Source organism: Lepidochelys olivacea, assembly GCF_965140295.1.
Source record: "Lepidochelys olivacea isolate rLepOli2 genome assembly, chromosome: 23".
Taxonomy (NCBI): Eukaryota; Metazoa; Chordata; order Testudines; family Cheloniidae; genus Lepidochelys; species Lepidochelys olivacea.
In genome coordinates this window covers 2953940-2974161 of record NC_140433.1, presented here as the reverse complement: position 1 = coordinate 2974161, position 20222 = coordinate 2953940, and the positions used below count along the sequence as shown (strand labels likewise).

General features: G+C 47.3%; 1 protein-coding gene across 1 annotated transcript; it reads left to right on the top strand.

Moving 5' to 3' along the window:
* Positions 1–15301: 15301 nt before the first annotated feature.
* Positions 15302–19849, top strand: LOC311511538 (galectin-7-like). Its single transcript, XM_084612220.1, has 4 exons — positions 15302–15387; positions 16472–16560; positions 18416–18623; positions 19518–19849. The coding sequence occupies exons 1-4, from the start codon at positions 15349–15351 to the stop codon at positions 19671–19673; spliced, it is 492 nt and encodes a 163-aa protein (XP_084468346.1). The 5' UTR covers positions 15302–15348; the 3' UTR covers positions 19674–19849.
* The last annotated feature ends 373 nt before the right edge of the window (positions 19850–20222 follow it).

Genomic DNA, 20222 nt, shown 5'->3' with positions numbered 1-20222 from the left:
TGGAACCACTCAAATCCTACTTTCTGTATTTAATAAAATTACTTTTTACTTATTAATTAACCCAGAGTATGTATTAATACCTGGGGGGAGGGGGGCAAACAGCTGTGCATATCTCTCTATCAGTGTAATAGAGGGTGAACAATTTAGGAGTTTACCCTGTATAAGCTTTATACAGGGTAAAACGGATTTATTTGGGGTTTGGACCCCATTGGGAGTTGGGCATCGGAGTGTTAAAGACAGGAACGCTTCTTAAGCTGCTTTCAGTTAAGTGTGCAGCTTTGGGGCGAGTGGCTCTGACCCTGGGTCTGTGCTGGAGCAGACGGGCGCGTCTGGCTCCGCGAGGCAGGGTGCTGGAGCCCCAGGCCGGCAGAGAAAGCAGGGGCAGAAGTAGTCTTGGCCCATCAGTCGGCAGCCCCAAGAAAATTTCTGGGTTCCAACCTGTCTCAGGCAGCAAACACCGAGGTCACTGAGCTGGACAATGTGCAGGAAGCCACCATGGGGAGGGCCTGTTCCCCCCAGTCCCTGAGCCCCGCAAACACCCGTGTGTGCGTTGATCCTCACCACCCGTTGGAGAAGGAGGGACTGTTCTCCCCGCTGTACGGAGGAGGGAAGGTTATCAACAGCACACATAGGAGTCAGCTGCCCAGCGACTTTCACTAGGAACTGAACTTCCCTTCCAGAAAAGGAGCAACTAAAGTTCAGGTGGAACCCTCTACCGCGCACAGGGCCTGTCTGCTTATCCTAGGTGTCACCGTCACCTGCGAGCTGTGAGCGTTCCACGGCCCTCTCCGTTCAGGTCAATAAGTTCTCTCTATCCCCACCCTAAGAATCTCTCACGCCGGGCTCCTTGCCAGATGTTAAAAGGAGCAGATGCCTTCATTTGGGGACCCCGAGATACAAGGCTGGAACTCCCTGAATGCAGTGGCCCCTTGTGTGCATGCTCCCTTGTCACACTGAACATAGGGATTTCATGCGGTATGGGGAGCTACAGACCCACTCCTAGTCCAGCTCCTCTTGGCCCTGCTGGTATGAAGACTCAGGCCTAGGCATCTCCTCCTCCTCCTTCCCTTTCAGCCATTTCTGTTAGCTAGTTAGCTTTTGGGGTGGGGGTAGTTATTGGTGTTCAGTATTAAAATCCCTACCTATGCCTAGGGCCCTACCAAATTCCCGGCCATAAAAAATGCATCACGGACCATGAAATCTGGTCTTTTGTCTGCTTTTACCCTACACTATACAGATTTCATGGGGGAGACCAGCATTTCTCACATCGGGGGTCCTGACCCAAGAGGGAGTTGTGGGGGGCTCACAGGTTATTTTAGGGGGTCACAGTATTGTCACCTTTCAGAGTAACAGCCGTGTTAGTCTGTATTCGCAAAAAGAAAAGGAGTACTTGTGGCACCTTAGAGTCTAACCAATTTATTTGAGCATGAGCTTTCGTGAGCTACAGCTCACTTCATCGGATGTTGTCACCCTTACTTCTGGGCTGCCTTTAGAGCTGAGCAGCCAGAGAGCAGCAGCTGTTGGCCAGGTGCCCCGCTCTGAAGGCAGCGCTCTGCCAGCAGCCGCACAGAAGTAAGCGTTACAATCCCATACCAGGCCACCCTTACCTCTGCACTGCTGCTGAGGGCTCTCAGCATTGATGCAAGCGCTGGTAGTGAGGACGTGCACCGCTGACATAAGGAGTGTAGTGTTGATATGCAAAAGCGACTTAATTACTGCAAAAAGAACAGGAGGACTTGTGGCACCTTAGAGACGAACCCATTTATTTGAGCATAAGCTTTTGTGAGCTACAGCTCACTTCATCGGATGCACGCAGTGGAAAATACAGTGGGGAGATTTATATACATAGAGAACATGAAACAATGGGTGTTACCGTACACACTGTGAAAGCAGAATGGATCATATTGAAATTATAATTCATTAAAGAAATGCATCTGGTGGGTTTGTTGAAATATAGTTGTCAGGAAGAGAAACATTAAGGAGTGTGAGACAATGGGTCCTCAAACTAATTAACTTAGAGCTTCTACTGAGCTAGGAGATTGGTAAATGTTAGTATGCAAATAAGATATGTATGTATATTTGTCAGTTTCTGCTTCCTTTTGTCTCTTATGTTAAATTGGCTTTGGCTTATCTGTATAAATAAGTTAGCTTGAGCTTTTGCAGAGGGCTCACATATCTGGGTGCATTGGCAAAGTGCTTTGCTAATAAACAGAGTGGTCTGACAAATTCTGTAACTGACTGAACAATCAATTGAGATAACCCACTACCTTCGGACCAGCCTTGAATAATCAAGGTGGGCCATTTACAGCAGTTGACAAGAACGTCTGAGGAACAGTGGGGGGTGGGGGTGAAATAGTTTTACTTTGTGTAATGACTGTACATTGAGGTAATTTAGGTCAATTTAACTTAGTAGTGTAAATATGTCCTGAAGTTCTGAGGAACTGAATTTCTGTTCCAGGAAGGAAACAACTAAAGTTCAAGTGGAGCTGTTCTATTTACAGAGAGATCTGTTACTGCACATAGGACCTGTCAATTTATCCTGTATCTCACCTTCATCTACCAGCTATGAGCCTTCCATGGAACTTTCTGTGTACATTAATAATTTCCCTATTCCCATTCCAAGAATCTCTCAGGCCAGGCCCCTTGCCCGATAAAGAATCCTTCCAGAATCTAGGAGCACACGCCTTTCTTTGGGGACCCCGAGATACAAGGTTGGAGTTCCCTGAATGCAGTGGCCCTTGGGGCTTTGCACATGCTCCATTGTCTCATACAATGTACGGACTCCATGCTGTATAGGGAGTTACAGCCCCACTCCTAGTCCAGCTCCTCTTGGCCCTGCTGGTACAAAGGCTCAGAGCCAGGCACCTCCTCCTCCTCCTTCCCTTGCAGCTATTTTCCGTTAGCTAGTTAGCTCTTGGGGTGGGGGGCGGGGGAGTTATTGGTGTTCAGTGTTAATCCCTGCAGATCCTGAAACAAAGCCCATGTCCCAGCAGTCCTGGTTTGACTCAAGCCAATGAGTTGCTCCAATCTGGAGTATGGGGTGTATTTCTGGGAAGTGCCCAGACATAGTAATTAAGCCTGCTTCAAAGTTTAATAGGGCACCTCCTGGTGAGTGTGACCGTGTTCTGGGCTATGTATGGTGTTGTACCAATAAAATAAAAACCAGCAGGATCTTATTAAAGGGAAAAAGGCAAAATACCACATTTATTGTGGATACAGAAAGAATCCTAGTAAGCAGTTAGTTATAGTTATAACATTCCATTCAATCTCATATTTATTCACACATTCATTCATACAAACACACACACACAGGGTCTGCAAGGTTGTTATCATAGTTACCAGCCTTAGAGTTGCTCATGCCAAGCCACTGGCCAGGTGGCCTGGACATGAGGAGGGAGCAGGGCCTTGTCAGATGCTCATCTGATGCTCCTGGAAGTTGGTCTGCAGAATCAGACCCCAAAGTTCTCACTTTTTAGAGTCTATTTTTATAGGAATTTCTTCCTATGCCAGTCTATGGGAATTGCTTCATCATGCTGTTGCTGAATCAATCAGCAGATGGCACATTCCTGACGGCTCCAAGATGTTATCTTGTTCTTTGGTTCTCCCATTCTTGAGGCTGTTGGGTGGATTCCAGTCTGCCCTCCGGGGCGGGGGGGGGGTCCTCTGGTTATTTCCACTTGACGCCTTCTTCAGCCAATGGACACTGGATTCTTAGGCTGGCACCTCCCTGATCATTCAGTTATTATCCACACCAAGCATCCATCCACATACATCCTCTATCTCTATTTTAATCACAATGGTTAATACAACAAAAGGGCGGGGAGTCTCTGGGTGCTGTTTCTGTTGTTACAGAGTATTGCTTTGAGTCTCTCTCTCTGTGAATTGCTTTGAGAACAGACTCAGTCTTAGAATGTAATAACACAATTAGCAGCTTGCAAGTTTCACACATAGAGGGAGAGAAAGTACCAAAAACCAAGAGACCTCTTCATTAGTAATACCCTGGAATTGAAACTCTGGGGAATCAAACTCATTTGTGATTTTTAATACAGAACTTCTTTAATATGATCCAACATAATCCCCCTTTTGACACTAAGATTTATAATCGTCAGTGTCACTTTCTATGTAGCCTATTCAAGAGAAAGTACTGTGAGGCAATTTGAGTTTGTGATTCCAATTCATGCCACATACATGATCCTAGTGATGTATCTTTACTATAAGGTTCTGGGGCAACAGGCAAGGTGAGGCACACCCACATTTGAGGAGTCCATTCAGTACAACCTCTAGTGTCCAACAGCTTCCCTCCCTCCCCAGCCCACTGGCTCAAGGTCCAGGGTAGCCAAAAGGATCCCATGTGGGAGTGGGTTAACCTTCAATACCTTTGCCTCCAGGGACTGTTGGTGTGCAATTTTGACAACAATTTCTCCCATTAACAAGTCTGGTTTACAATAGTGGAAACATATTGCATCCATTCATATTGATAAGTGTCAAACAATGATCTCTTTCTTTTTTAACAAATGCATCAAACCCTTAATATTTCCCAATATGACCCAGAACATTTTGTGTTCCAAAGTAGCTAGGGGAAGTATCTGCATTTCAGTGCATCCCATAGCTATGGCTGTGTAGTTTCCTATTTCTAATATTTTTTTTTCTTATGGATAAGCCATGTGGTAGTATTAAGCCATTACTAAAGATTCCATTGGCCTTTTAGGTTACCCAGACCAATTTGGACCAAGTCTACATTGGCATGTACTTGTTTTTGTATCAGGCTGTCCTGTAGCTGGGACAGAAAGCTTAATTTATTTTTAAGTTCCTGCAGGTCTTCAGTATTTTTTTTTAAACACACAACAGTGCTAGCAACAACACAAAACACAAGACAAAACATAGAACACAGAACACAATTTCTATTGTGACAGTAGATTCATGGTATTGGGTTGCTTTTCAGCTGGCAGCTTTTCCTGATTTTCTGAAAGACAAAAAAACATGTTTCTACCCCTTTTGGGGTGGCAGATTATTGCTTAAAATATTTCTTTTACAAATACCCTTGCTGATTGCAGGCAAAACAGAGAAATTGCCCCCATATTTTCCTGTTTTTGTTCTATAGGCAGGCCAGGTTTCAAAGGCTTTTATCTTTTAAGGGTTATGTGGAAATTATCCCACTGTTTAGTCATTAAATCCCTGAGTTTTCCTTCTTATACAGCAGACCAAATTTATAAGGTTTTTCCTGCTGTGTTAAGCTTTAAGTTTTATTTACAGGTAATAACTGAGAAGCATCATTACCATACGACCTTAAAGGATTTTTCCAAAAATCATACACACTATACGTTGTTACAGGGATACTTATTATCATTAAATTTATTAAAATTATCTTGTTATCCCATGCCTTTTATTTAGACAATTTGTTTGCTGACCAGGTATGTCCTTTATCTGCAGCTCCTTTGTGCTGCTAGTTCTTTCCTTCCTTTATCATTTAGGTAATTTGCATTTTCACAGAAACTTCCTGCTTTTGGATTTAAAGCCATCAGCAGCTCAGAGACTCTATCTTAAAAGGGACACAATCAACTTTCACCAGAGTTTTGATTACTTTTAACTTCTGCTTCCAAAACACACAGCAATCTGAAAAAGAAAACCCAACCTATTGTGGCTCCCTTTGGAGCCCTAATAGCATTTTAATTAAGTAGCATGGTATGTTTGCATTTCTTTTGCCCCTTCTACAATATACCCTGCACATGTTCTGGGGCAAATGCACATTTCTTCCATAGTTTAACTTCTATAACATTATCCAGATCCATTTTTACATAAGGTGTCACTTTTTCTTTTTTTGCTTACAGAGTTTTCATGTACCTTTATCAAAGTGACAGTCTGATTACTCAGAGCCATTTTAAGACTCAGTGTTTCTAACATTGCTTCTTTTTGTTTTGTGCACCTCACCCCTGCTGTTGCTTCAGAGAGGCACTGTCTTTTTTAATTTTTTTTTTACTACAACTCTCATCTGCTATTTTGTTACAAAAACAAACAAAAAACAAACAAAAAGAATCCAAAATTTTTTTTTTATATTCTCCTGATTTTGACTGCCCTGCTGCAGCCACAACTTAATAACATTTTAAATTTTGTAAAGCAGTGAGTTACCTTTTAAGGGTTAAATGCCAAATCCCAAAGCCAAACAACACTAATTACCTGTGTCTAGCAAAAAGGTCTGTCAGTTTTGCAACTTTGAATTAAAGAGTCAAATGGATTTTTAGTGGCATTATTTAAAACAAAAACAAAAACTAACTGGTCCTTAGAACTTGACATATTTACACACACACAGATAGATACATACACATTTTCTTTTCCTTAACATCCCTTCCACACTGCTCTGTTTTTTACATCTTACATTCCCTTTATACATTTGAGGCAGTTAAGTTCCAATAGAACCCTCTTATGTTCTTTTAGCAAATTTGACTAAATTGTCCAGTCAAATGATTTTAATCAGATAGTTTATTTTTGCCTGGCTAATTTACAGACATTCCTTTGGAAAAGGGCCCATTTTTCTTTCAGAATGGCTGCAAAGAAACCAAGAATGCTCTAACACTTTTCCTTTTTAACATTTTCGGTTAAAAGTTGTTTGGGTGAAATACAAAGTTTAACTGCTTAATTCCCTCCAGCCTCTGCAGAGTTAACTTTTTCACTCTTTTTGTATTCCTGGAGTGCCTCTTTCACTATTTTCATCTGGCTTTGGATATTTGTAGCCAGCACCTTCCAATTGTCTGCTCCCTTTTCCGTTTGTGCCTTTTCCTCTTTACATGAAAACAAGCGGAGGGAAGAATCCTTACATGCCTCCCACAACAACCAAATTGCTGCTGCATCTCTTTTGGCAGCACTAGAAGGTTTGTATATGAGGATATACTGAGCCAATCTATCCTCTAGGTCCGAAATAGTGCAGACATCAGCTAGGGCTTGCTTAGTCCAAGGACTGTGCCCACATTTTTGAAGGATTTGTTTAAAAGGTGTAATTTCTTTAACAAAAGGTGAGGTTGGAGTTCCTTCTGACTCCATTCCTCCCTCTGGTACTGGCTTACCCTGTTTTCTTTTAAACATCTTAACATGGATATTTCAATCTCTTTGTCACTGCTGGTATTACTTAGCAAGTGACACAGCCTAGATTCTGAAATCATAGCTTAATCTATGCGTTTTTCCCCTGCTACCTTCTCGGAGGCCAGCAGGTCCCCTGCTACCTTCTCGGAGGCCAGCAGGTCCCCTGCTACCTTCTCGGAGGCCAGCAGGTCCCCTGCTACCTTCTCGGAGGCCAGCAGGTCCCCTGCTACCTTCTCGGAGGCCAGCAGGTCCCCTGCTACCTTCTCGGAGGCCAGCAGGTCCCCTGCTACCTTCTCGGAGGCCAGCAGGTCCCCTGCTACCTTCTCGGAGGCCAGCAGGTCCCCTGCTACCTTCTCGGAGGCCAGCAGGTCCCCTGCTACCTTCTCGGAGGCCAGCAGGTCCCCTGCTACCTTCTCGGAGGCCAGCAGGTCCCCTGCTACCTTCTCGGAGGCCAGCAGGTCCCCTGCTACCTTCTCGGAGGCCAGCAGGTCCCCTGCTACCTTCTCGGAGGCCAGCAGGTCCCCTGCTACCTTCTCGGAGGCCAGCAGGTCCCCTGCTACCTTCTCGGAGGCCAGCAGGTCCCCTGCTACCTTCTCGGAGGCCAGCAGGTCCCCTGCTACCTTCTCGGAGGCCAGCAGGTCCCCTGCTACCTTCTCGGAGGCCAGCAGGTCCCCTGCTACCTTCTCGGAGGCCAGCAGGTCCCCTGCTACCTTCTCGGAGGCCAGCAGGTCCCCTGCTACCTTCTCGGAGGCCAGCAGGTCCCCTGCTACCTTCTCGGAGGCCAGCAGGTCCCCTGCTACCTTCTCGGAGGCCAGCAGGTCCCCTGCTACCTTCTCGGAGGCCAGCAGGTCCCCTGCTACCTTCTCGGAGGCCAGCAGGTCCCCTGCTACCTTCTCGGAGGCCAGCAGGTCCCCTGCTACCTTCTCGGAGGCCAGCAGGTCCCCTGCTACCTTCTCGGAGGCCAGCAGGTCCCCTGCTACCTTCTCGGAGGCCAGCAGGTCCCCTGCTACCTTCTCGGAGGCCAGCAGGTCTGGTTTAATCTGTTTTTCCTGCTACCTTCTCGGAGGCCAGCAGGTCCCCTGCTACCTTCTCGGAGGCCAGCAGGTCTGGTTTAACCTAATAGAAATGCCTAGCTCACTAGAGCTGGCGGTGTGCACACCAATATTTACAATAACTGAGGTTTTTTACCAATATTCCCCCTTTCGCAATTCTCCACCAAAATGTTGTACCAATAAAATAAAAACCAGCAGGATCTTATTAAAGGGAAAAAGGCAAAATACCACATTTATTGTGAATACAGAAAGAATCATAGTAAGCAGTTAGTTATAGTTATAACATTCCATTCAATCTCATATTTATTCACACATTCATTCATACACACACACACACACACACACACACAGGTTCTGCAAGGTTGTTATCATAGTTACCAGCCTTAGAGTTGCTCATGCCAAGCCACTGGCCAGGTGGCCTGGACATGAGGAGGGAGCAGGGCCTTGTCAGATGCTCATCTGATGCTCCTGGAAGTTGGTTTGCAGAATCAGACCCCAAAGATCTCACTTTTTAGAGTCTATTTTTATAGGAATTTCTTCCTATGCCAGTCTATGGGAATTGCTTCATCATGCTGTTGCTGAATCAATCAGCAGATAGCACATTCCTGACGGCTCCAAGATGTTATCTTGTTCTTTGGTTCTCCCATTCTTGAGGCTGTTGGGTGGATTCCAGTCTGCCCTCCGGGGCGGGGGGGGGGGTCCTCTGATTATTTCCACTTGACGCCTTCTTCAGCCAATGGACACTGGATTCTTAGGCTGGCACCTCCCTGATCATTCAGTTATTATCCACACCAAGCATCCATCCACATACATCCTCTATCTCTATTTTAATCACAATTGTTAATACAACAAAAGGGCGGGGAGTCTCTGGGTGCTGTTTCTGTTGTTACAGAGTGTTGCTTTGAGTCTCTCTCTCTGTGAATTGCTTTGAGAACAGACTCTGTCTTAGAAAGTACTAACGCAATTAGCAGCTTGCAAGTTTCACACCTAGAGGGAGAGAAACAGCACCAAAAACCAAGAGACCTCTTAATTAGTAATACCCTGGAATTGAAACTCTGGGGAATCAAACTCATTTGTGATTTTTAATACAGAACTTCTTTAATATGATCCAACAATGGGACCATGGCTCCATAAATCTGTCTATAGAGCACATTCCACAACCATCCTGCACCTGCTCAGACAGTAATGAGATCTTTCCATATCTTGTGTCTGGCTTCAGGAGCCAGGAAAGGAAAGGGTAGCCCACGCCACTAAGAATAACTTTTAGTATTGAACCTCACCTATGTTAATGGGCCAGGTCAGAAAAAAGTGTCCCTGCTTGCATCATTTCAAACAGTCCTGTATTGCTAGAGATGTGAGCATCACATGCTTTTCCTGTGTGCTTTTCCTGTGTGCAGCTTTTTATATTATCTTGCCATGTGGTCTTTCTTTCTTTGTCCCAAAGACAAGCTGTCCTTCAATGCTAATGTCACTGAAATGTCCCTGATGATCCACCATAACCATGGAAATCTTCCCCTTTCTGTTTATATACTCAGTGGCAAAGTGGGAGGAGGACAGAATCAGGATATGCATCTCATGAATCACCCCACCACAATTAAGGAATCCCACAGCATTGAATCCCTCTGTGATTTCCTGCACACTGCCAGAGTCACAATCCTGTGGAGCAAGGTGCACTTACTGGCCTTACATCCACTTGGATGACAACAGCTCCCACCATTGATTTTCCAACATCAAACTGATTGTCCGCTGACTGACAGCAGTCCAGGGTTGCAAGCTTCCAGTGCGTGATACAGACCCATTTCTCCGCTGCCAAAGCGGCTCTCAATCTGGGGTCTGTTCTGGAGGGCTTGGATGAGCTTGATAAACAATGCCAGGAACATGGCTTCCTCATCCAGAAGTTCTGCAGCCACTGTTGGTCATCCCAGGTTTGCATCATGATCCCATCCAACCACTCACTGCTCAGTTCATGAGCCCAGAAGAGAAGAGTACAATACGGGAAATAACAATGAAATTGGTCATTTTAAGAGGCAAGAAAACAGCAGATTATGGGATTTATGCTCTCAGAAGTCCCTGAGAGGAACACTGGTCAGGATGAGCTCTACCCTGACATCTGGTGGCGAGTCCCGGTGGGTAATGGAAAAGAACTTCAGGGGCTGATCTCATTTGCATAGGCACACCCACCCCGCTTAGATGGTCACTTTGGCTGCTGTGGAAGCCCCAGTTTCTCTGTTATCGGGGCAGGAAGAATAAACTGTTATTATCCTGATTATGTGAATCAAGGACAGTGGAACTGTCCTTGGCCTTTTGTTATGATGGAGGGACTCACCATCAACTAAGCAGCACTCACTAGGCAAGGGTCATGGGTTCCAAAACCCAGGGAATTGAGAGAGGGTGAGGATGTGTATTAATATCTGGTGGTATGGGCCTTACATGCTAATTACACCTTCTCTTCTCTCTATGGTAGAATATCAGAGTTAGTTTTGATTCCACTAGGAGTCTAGTTACAGGCTACTGAGTTGAATTCACTTTGGGCCAATGGTGTGCTAACACTGAGGCTCCCCTATTACAAACTGAAATCACTAAAGAGCTAAAATTACTAAGAGCTGAAATCACTGAGTGTTGTGTGAAGTAGTGGGGGGCCTGAAGATATATTGTGGAGCAGTTTGTGGGATGGCTGGCGGAGCGGAGTGACTGGTGGAACAGAGCAGTTTGCGGGACGGCGGGAGCGGCTCGCGGGACGACTGGCAGAGCGACTGGCAGAGCAGAGCAATTTGTGGGGCGGCTGGTGGAGAAGAGTCCCACGGAGAGGTTGGACAGTCTGCTTCGGACCACGTAAGGTGCCCCAAACCCCCCCCCATTTCCACCCAGGTTGGGAGGTAAAACTCTGCAGATAAACTTTCAAACTCTGGGGCTGCACTGACCAGGGACAGAGACTTTTGGGTTGTTGGACTTTTGGGACTTTGGGGGACTTTTGGGTTGCTGGACGCAAGAACCAAAGGGAAAGGACACGGCCCAATTTGCTTGGGGTGGGTTTTGGCTCATGGGTTGCATTATGAATCCTGTTGGTGGTGTTTCCCCAACATAATGCCACCTTGTTTCTCTCCGTTATTAAAAGCCTTTGCTACACTCAGACTCTGTGCTTGCAAGAGGGGAAGTATTGTCTCTTAAAGGCACCCAGCGGGGGTGGTGTATATTTGTCCCAGGTCACTGGGTGGGGGCTCGAGCCAGTTTTGCATTGTGTTATTGGAATGGAACCCCTAGATTGCTTGTTGCTGCCAACTCTGAGGGGCAGAAGGGTTACAGCACATTGCACTGTAACATGCCCCACAAGCTAGTGCACCAGACAGTGACGCAGGGCACACTGGAAAGCTTTTGTATCTTTTGCTGACAACCTCTCACTGGGAGGACGTGCCGGCAGAGGCAGCCAAGTGTGCATGTGCTCTCGGGAAATATCAATGGTGGAAGCAGTATGCTGGAACAAAGGCAACCAGTAAATCCTCCTAATTTAGACAATGCCTAGGTGAGAACAGCAAAGGGGCGCACAGGGCTAAATGCTCTTTTCTGCCATCCTCCCCTTCACGATAAAGTGCCCCTGACTTTCATCCTAAAAGGGGGACTGGAGGGAGAGAGGAGAGGGCATCCACCTCTTTCTTACCACATCCCCACCAAAATGGTTCCCCGTGATACCCCCCCAACCACAGCATCCCAATTTTATCCTTTCAGAATACAAGGGGGAAGCAATTGCGACCTGTGGCCTCACCATTTACTCTGGGCACCGGCTGCCATTGGACATGGCAATTCCTGGGTTCTTAGCTCTCTAAGAATCAGAGATTTGTTCCTAAAGGGCCAATTGGCAACATCTCAGCAGTATCGGGGAGAGATAGGGCTTCCAGACACTGGACACCCTGGGTTTGCAGACACCAGGATGAGATTCCGTGTAACACGGTGTAACGATGCTGGTTCTGGCAGGACCCAACTGAGAGTGCCAGTTCTGGACAAATTGCTTCAAGCTGGGCAGTTACAGCCCGAGGCTGGGGTTTTTCCACCTCTAAGGCAAACCAAACCAGCCAGACAGAGAAGACTTTGGTTTTACCCCACTGGCTGACCACAAGTCACACAAGTAATTCCCTTAGACACTCCAGTTTCCCAGTATGACCACCAGCGCCACTCGTTATGGGGACAAATGGTTATGAAAACCAACACCCCAGTAAAAGAAGAAAGGTTCTCTCGATCCCAAAGGACCAAGCCCCAGACCCAGGTCAATATACAAGTTAGATCTTACTCACAAATCACGCTGCTGCAAATCCTTTAGAATCTAAAGGTTTATTCATAAAAGGAAAAAGATACAGATGAGAGCTAGAATTGGTTACATGGAATCAATTACATACAATCCTGGCAAAGTTCTTGGTTCAGGCTCACAGCCGTGATGGACTAAACTGCAGGTTCAGATCCAGTCTCTGGAGAACATCCACAGCTGGGATGGGTCTTTTAGTCCTTTGTTCAAAGCTTCAGTGTAGCAAAGTCCACCCAGAGATAAGAAGCAGGACTGAAGACAAGACGGAGGGGCTGCAGCAGCTTTCTATATTATCTTGCCATGTGGTCTTTCTTTCTTTGTCCCAAAGACAAGCTGTCCATCACATGGCATGGAAAAACCTCAGTTCTGTCCATAGGCAGGTCCCTGCACACCTTGCTGAGTCCCCAGGCATGTCTGCCTTCTCAGTGGGTCAATTGTGTAGCTGATGGTCCTTAATGGGCCATCCAGCAGGCTAGGCAGAGGTGAGACCAACTTGTCTGGAGTGTCACACAGAAGCATAGTGTAAGTTTGAAATACAGACAGTATAGAGCCAATATTCATAATTTCAACTATAAAAATGATACACACATACAGACAGCATAATCATAACCAGCAAACCATGACCTTGTCTTAGACACCTCATTTGACCCCCTTTATACAAGATTTGGTGCCACACACCACACGATCCATTGTCTACAGCCAAGCTCTAAGATACAACCGCATTTGCTCCAATTCCTCAGACAGAAACAAACACCTACAAGATCTCTATCAAGCATTCTTACAACTACAATACCCACCTGCTGAAGTGTAGAAACAGATTGATAGAGCCAGAAGAGTTCCCAGAAGTCACCAACTTCAGGACAGACCCAACAAAGAAAATAACAGAACGCCACTAGCCGTCACCTTCAGCCCCCAACTAAAACCGCTCCAGCGCATCATCAAAGATTTACAACCTATCCTGAAAAATGATCCCTCACTCTCACAGATCTTGGGAAACAGACCAGTCCTCGCTTACAGACAGTCCCCCAACCTGAAGCAAATACTCACCAACAACCACATACTACACAACAAAAACACTAACCCAGGAACCTATCCTTGCAACAAAGCCTGATGCCAACTCTGCCCACATATTTATTCAAGTGACACCATCATAGGACCTAATCACATCAGCCACGCCATCAGGGGCTCGTTCACCTGCACATCTATCAATGTGATATAGGCCATCATGTGCCAGCAACGCCCCTCTGCCATGTACATTGGCCAAACCGGACAGTCTCTACGCAAAAGAATAAATGGACACAAATCTCACATCAGGAATCATAACGTTCAAAAACCGGTAGGAGAACACGTCAACCACCCTGGCCACTCAGTAAAAGATCTAAGGATGGCAATTTTGCAACAGAAAAGCTTCAAAAACAGACTCCAACGAGAAACTGCTGAGCTTGAATTAATATGCAAACTAGATACCATTATCTTGGGTTTGAATAGAGACTGGGAGTGGCTGGGTCATTACACATATTGAATTGATTTCCTTAAGTTAAGTATCAGAGTAACAGCCGTGTTAGTCTGTATTCGCAAAAAGAAAAGGAGGACTTGTGGCACCTTAGAGACTAACCAATTTATTAGAGCATAAGCTTTCGTGAGCTACAGCTCACTTCCTCAGATGCATATCGTGGAAACTGCCTTAAGTTAAGTAAACTCACACCTTCTTGTCAACTGTCTAAACGGGCAATCTTGATTATCACTACAAAAGGTTTTTTTTTTTCCTCCTGCTAATAATAGCTCATCTTAACTAATTAGCCTCTCACAGTTTGTATGGCAACTTCTAACTTATCTGTATGTATATATATATTGTGACAAAGCTCCGTCCTTGCCTCCGTGGGTCCCGCGTTTCCTGGCGGATTTTGCTAGCCTCAGAGGCTCACTGTGACCCTCCACGTAACCCTTCTTTCTCTAGAGACAAGGGTCACAGTCTACCGAGCCATTTTCATCATAAGCCGGCAAGGGAGGTGAGAAGCTATCCTTCCTTGCACAGTCCCTGTTGTCTCCCAGTCTCAGTGATTAATCAGGGGACAAAGGTCGGCGTGGAGCCCAGGCCCACCCTCTACTCCGGGCTCCAGCCCAGGGACCCTAATAGTATCAGCTATGGTAGCTGACCTTTTAGAAACATGACGACATGTACAATTCCCTGGGCTACTTCCCCCACAGCAGCCCCCACTTCCTCAAGCTCCGCTTCACCCTTACCTCAGGGCCTCCTTCATTGTGCCTGATATGGTGTGTACTGCTCAGCCTCTCCAACAACGCAACTTCCTCCCACAGCTCCTGACATACACCCCCACCTGACTGACTAGGGGGCTTTTAACTAGTTTCAGCCAGCCCCTGATTGGCTTCAGGTGTCCCAATCAACCTAGCATTCTCCCTGCCTTCCGGGAAGTTCTTAATTGGCCCCAGGTGTCTTAATTGACCTGGAGCAGCTTCCATTTCACTTAACCTGGTACCAGGAATTTGTTTAGCCTGGAGCTAATATATCTATCTCCCACTTCTTTTCTATAGCCATCTGGTCTTGCCCCGTCACAATATATATGTAATCTTACTATATGTTCCATTCTATGCGTCCGATGAAGTGAGCTGTAGCTCACGAAAGCTCATGCTCCAATAAATTTGTTAGTCTCTAAGGTGCCACAAGTCCTCCTGTTCTTTTTACAGGACCTTGGTTGCAACAATGATCTATACGGTCCCAGTTTATGTCAATAACGTCACACATGGACATGCAGATTCCTACTAACAAAAGTGGGTGGAATCCAGAGGCAAGAGGAACTGTAGAAGTGAGCGTGGAGGCCCCACCTCTCAGGAGCCAGGACTGTATATAAGGTGCTACCTGTGCCGTGAGCTTTCAACAGACAGCAGCTCCTTCACTGCACAGGAAGAATGACAGCTCCAATGGCTCTGGTTTCTATCACCAACCTGGTGAGTACTGATCCTCTCTCCACTCAGGGCTCCTGTAGGTGCTGCTGCCTCAGGCCAGCCAGAGGCCGGGGCAGGAATAAAGTAAAGGGATGCAGAGCAGCAATGGTGAGTTTGTGAAGCGGTCATGCAAGGAAACTTTTACTACAAGCTTCATTATGAAGAGAAGCATCAGCACTGTTTGTACTGAAAAATGTCACGGTTGCAGACTGTGCCAGGGATGTTGTGTTGTGGTGTTACCTAGTTCTGTGAATTTGCCTCAGTATAGAGCATTTTGTTTTCACACACTGCCCTTAGAGGAACGTGACAGGCACGTTTGTAAATCTGAAAAATGTTTAAGCCTCTGATAGGGGAAGTTAAAACCCAAATTCATGTTAATCCTTTGTCTACTGCTTTTTCCCGCGGCATCTGCTCTGCATCCATCATGTTTCTGTAGGTTAGTCTTCACAACAATTGGGAGGCCGGATTGCAGCAGGTGTGGATGCACCCAAAATACCTTTGATCGACCTACTGTACTAAAAGTAGCCAAGTTGCCTTGGTGACAGGGTCTAGCCTCCTGAGTACAATCCCGCCCACGACCCTAGGTGCATACTGGGGTGGCTAGCCCATGCCGCTGCCCGTACCACTGTGGCTACACTTCTGTTTGTTGTGAGCTATCTTGATCACAGCTAGCTCGGGTACATCTAAACGTGCTGTCCCGATTCATAGATTCTGATGCCAGAAGGGACCATTGTGATCATCTAGTCTGACCTCCTGTACAACATAGGCCAGAAAACTTCCCCAACATAATTCCTAGAGCAGATCTTTTCGAAAAACTTCCCAGCTTGATTTAAAAATTGTCAGTGATGGAGAATCCACCATGACTCACAATCCACCATGATTGCAGTGTACACTTACCCTTTATGAGATGAGGCTGCGGGAAGCTTTCAGACTCCCCAGTGTCATGCTGCTGCCACATCCAGCCCGGTGGGGTCAGGTGGGTGTGGGGTTCTCAGAGATCCTGTCAGATCTGCTTTAGTTTGATCCACATAGGGTGTGACTTGTCAGGGCTGCAAACCTCTTCTCCTCAGATGTCTCTCTCTTCCAGGGGACTCCTTGCAACATCTCTGTCGCTGGGGGCTTTCTCCTTGGGATGTTGGTGAATATCCGTGGCTCAGTGCCAAAGGACAGCCAGAGGTACCCAACAAGGATTTCTTCACATATTTACAAGATTTTCACCCATGAGGGTTTAGGAAAAGGCCGCTCTGAAAAATAAAAAAACTCAATGCCCCTCAATGAAACACCCTCATTCCCCTCCCCCTTTATCTGCTGGGTAGATACAGTGTAAGCCCCCCTCTCCCAAAAACACTGCTCCCCTTTACACTGCCCCCACTTGGGAGAGACATCCCGGCCCATCAGCCCTCGATGTGGCAATTTCCTGCAATAGCCTTAAAAAACCGCATTGCATAAAGTTTATATATTATTGTGGGCCGGGGTTGCCTGTAACCTCTCTAGTGGGGAGATGTGACAGATTTTGCAACTCCATGCAGTATCTTTGGGGTCCCTTGTTTTAAGTGAATGGCTTATGTATAATTATGTACAGCTCCTCCAGGAACTAAAAACGGGGTGGTCGTTAAGGCAAATCAGCCAGGCTGCAAACCCCCCTCCCCTCCAAAAGGTACGACTTCCTGGGGAGACTCACATGTACAAAGTTCAAAGTAGATGCTCCAGAGAGCAACAGACAAAGAAAGGCCTTTGGGACAAAGAGCCGGAGTTAGTTTAAACTCGGGGCCTTCCTTCTGAGCCAGCAAATGGACAGGACTTTCTGCCTGAGGGGTTGGGGGGACCCTTGCATAAGGGTTGAAAGGGCTTGACATACTAGGGCCCCATAAGACTGATGGTGACCTCTGGAAAGCTGGTTGCATGCAGGAATGTTTATTGTTTTTAATGGGTTTTCTCTGTAAAGATTTTCCCTGAAGAATAAGTGTGCTTGCTTGGAAGAAGTTGTGTGGTAACTGATAGCAATACACTGAGCATAGGCTCTGGGGAGACAGCAAAGTCACTGGCCTGCGTAGGCAGTCTGGCTTGCTGGAGATATAGTGTAAATCCAGGGAGCTGTGCAGCCTAAAAACCGCAGTCAGGAGGGAGACGCATGAAGGTCTCTGCACAAGAGAGGTGACAGCCGGGAGCCAGAAACCTTTAAGTGGGTGCCCTTGAGGGACTGTGGATGGAGAATACAGGTGCCGCTACCCTGAAACTGTGACCTGGAGAAACTCCGGCACAGACAGACTCAGTGACAGGCCCAAGGACACAGGAAGCCTGCGGCAGAGCAGGGAATTGAACCCAGGTCTGCTAACTCCTTGGCCCCTAGATATTGTCATAATAAACATGATTAATGGTAATTATAATCCCCACCTGTTCCCCGTCAATGGGAGCTGCGGGGAGCAGTACCTGGAGGCACAGCCAGGGCAACACACAGACCCCTGTGCACCCCCCCCGCCCCAGGTTCCAGCCACTTCCCAGAGCAGTGCGGGGGCAGGGCAGGCAGAGAGGGAGCCTGCCCTGCCCTCGGTGCGCGACGGGCCGGAGCCGCCCCCCAAACTCCCTCCTGCAGCCGAACCGCCTCCTGCACCCCAACCCGATGCACCCCAACCCCTTGCCGCACCCCACACCCCTCCTGCACCCCAACCCCCTGCCCTGAGCCCTATGCCGCACCCTGCACCCCCTGGGGGCAGGGAGGGGGCGGAGTTGGGGTGGGGATTTCAGGGAAGGGGTTGGAATGGGGGCACGGGCGGGGTGGGAAGAGGTGGGGCAGGGACGGGGTCTCATGGAAGGGGTAGAGTGGGGGCAGGGCCGGGGCAGTGGGGCGCGGTCAGTGTGGCCCTCGGGCCAATGTACTAGTCCTCCTGTGGCCCTCGTGGTCATTTGAGTTTGAGACCCCTGGTCTAATCCATTCCCCAGTTTATATTAAGGGTAGGGGAAGGGGAGTAGCTGCTCTTCCCAAAGGCCTCACAGGCCACTTGGTCATTACTTTCCTATTCCTCCTGCCCAGGTTTGATGTGAACTTTCTCTGTGGTGGGGACAGAATGAATGAAATCGCCTTTCACTTTAAAACTCTCTTCAAAGAGGACAGGGCCAGGGCCATTTTCAACAGCAAGCTGAACAATGAGTGGGGCCAAGAGGAAGAGAAGTGTTTTAGCCCTTTCTACAAAGGGAAGAACTTCCAGCTGCAGTTTGTCATTACTAAAAACGGCTACAAGGTAAGGGATGTAAGCAGAGCAGAGCCTCTGCATCGGGGACCGGAGACAACTCTGCATTTGGACTGGGGGAGAGAAACTGGGAAGGAGGATAGCGGGGAGATTGGACAGGAGACTGGGAGCTAGAGGAGCAGGAGGCCTGGCTATGGAGATGTGGTGAAGCCCTGAGACAAGGGGAATGAGGAAGGCCTGGGGAAAGGTCAGCAGGCATGACTGAGCCTGGTGCAGGGCTGAAATAACTTGGGGAGTTTGGAGATGAGGGTCAGGGGTTGAATACAGTGGGGTCTTTTTCTTTAACAGTGTGTCTCAGAGTTTACTGAGTTGGGCCTGGAAGAAGAGGGGAAGGTGAGGCTGGGGTGGGGAGGGAATGGTGAGCCTAGTACAATGCTGTACTGGGAGCTGCCGCTGTGCCTGTGTCTGACCTAGGTTCAGAGGACGAGGAGGGTTGTTGAACTGCCTCAATCAGGGAAAGTGTCAGTTTTAAAATGCCAACGACCTGTCTCCTTTGAGAATGTTTTGGGTGGGTGCGCCTGGCAAGAATACAGGTACCCCTCCTTCAACACAATCCATTTCCTGGTTGGAGACGGCACCATCCATTCGTGCCCCCAGACCCTGCTGGTTCTGTCGGCAGGGTGGTAGGAACACCCGGTCCTTGCTTCTGTTCCATCTCCTGCCAGCCTGGGTGAGCAACAGCTAGAGTGGTTGAGTACGGTGGGAACAAACCCCTGGCTCTGCATTCACCCTGCTCCGTACTGGTGATTGATTTACTGGTTCCACTCTGCGAACATCCATTGACCTACCTAAGATGGCAAGGAACCTCTGACCAACCCCCAAAGAACCGTTGTGCTATGGCTTGGCCGAGAGTCATTGTTTCTAACGCTCCCCTTTACTTACCAGGTGATTGTGGACAACAAGCCCTTCTATGAGTACTCTCATCGTGTCCAGCTGGAGCAAGTGAAATTCCTCCAGGTGGGTGGGGCTGTGGAGTTGCAGCAAATTGAGATCTTCAAAGACAGCAACATCATCAGCTCTACATCCCCTGAATCCAAATAGTGTGATTCTGGCAGTGATGTAGGTGACAGCCACGATAAGCACGCAGTCGCAGGAAACTAGGTGAGGTGACCACTGAGCAGATGTGGTCAGGTTGCTGGGGATTGAGGATGTGCCAACAAACAGGCCATTCTGTTCTCCCCACCTCCAACGGGGGCACTTTTTGAATCTGATAAAATAAAAACAATGGTGTGTGTTGATTTTAAATCAGTTTGTAGAATCAGGGAAGAATTATTCCAAACACAATAAATTCTGCTGTGACACATGCAGTCACGCCTGTTATTGTGAGTAATGATAATTTATTCATGGCTTCTAAAAAAAGTCCAGGAGCAATAGGCTAGAATGGGGGTTCTCAAACAGGGGGTCGCGAAGTTATTACACGGGGGGTCGTGAGCGGTCAGCCTCCACCCCAAACCCTGCTTCGCCTCCAGCATTTATAATGTTAAATATATTTAAAAGTGTTTTTAATTTATAAGGGGGGGTCGCAGTCAGAGGCTTGTGTCACGGAGTCCCTGGGCGATGCTCTGGAACTGCTCCCCATGAAGCCAGTCA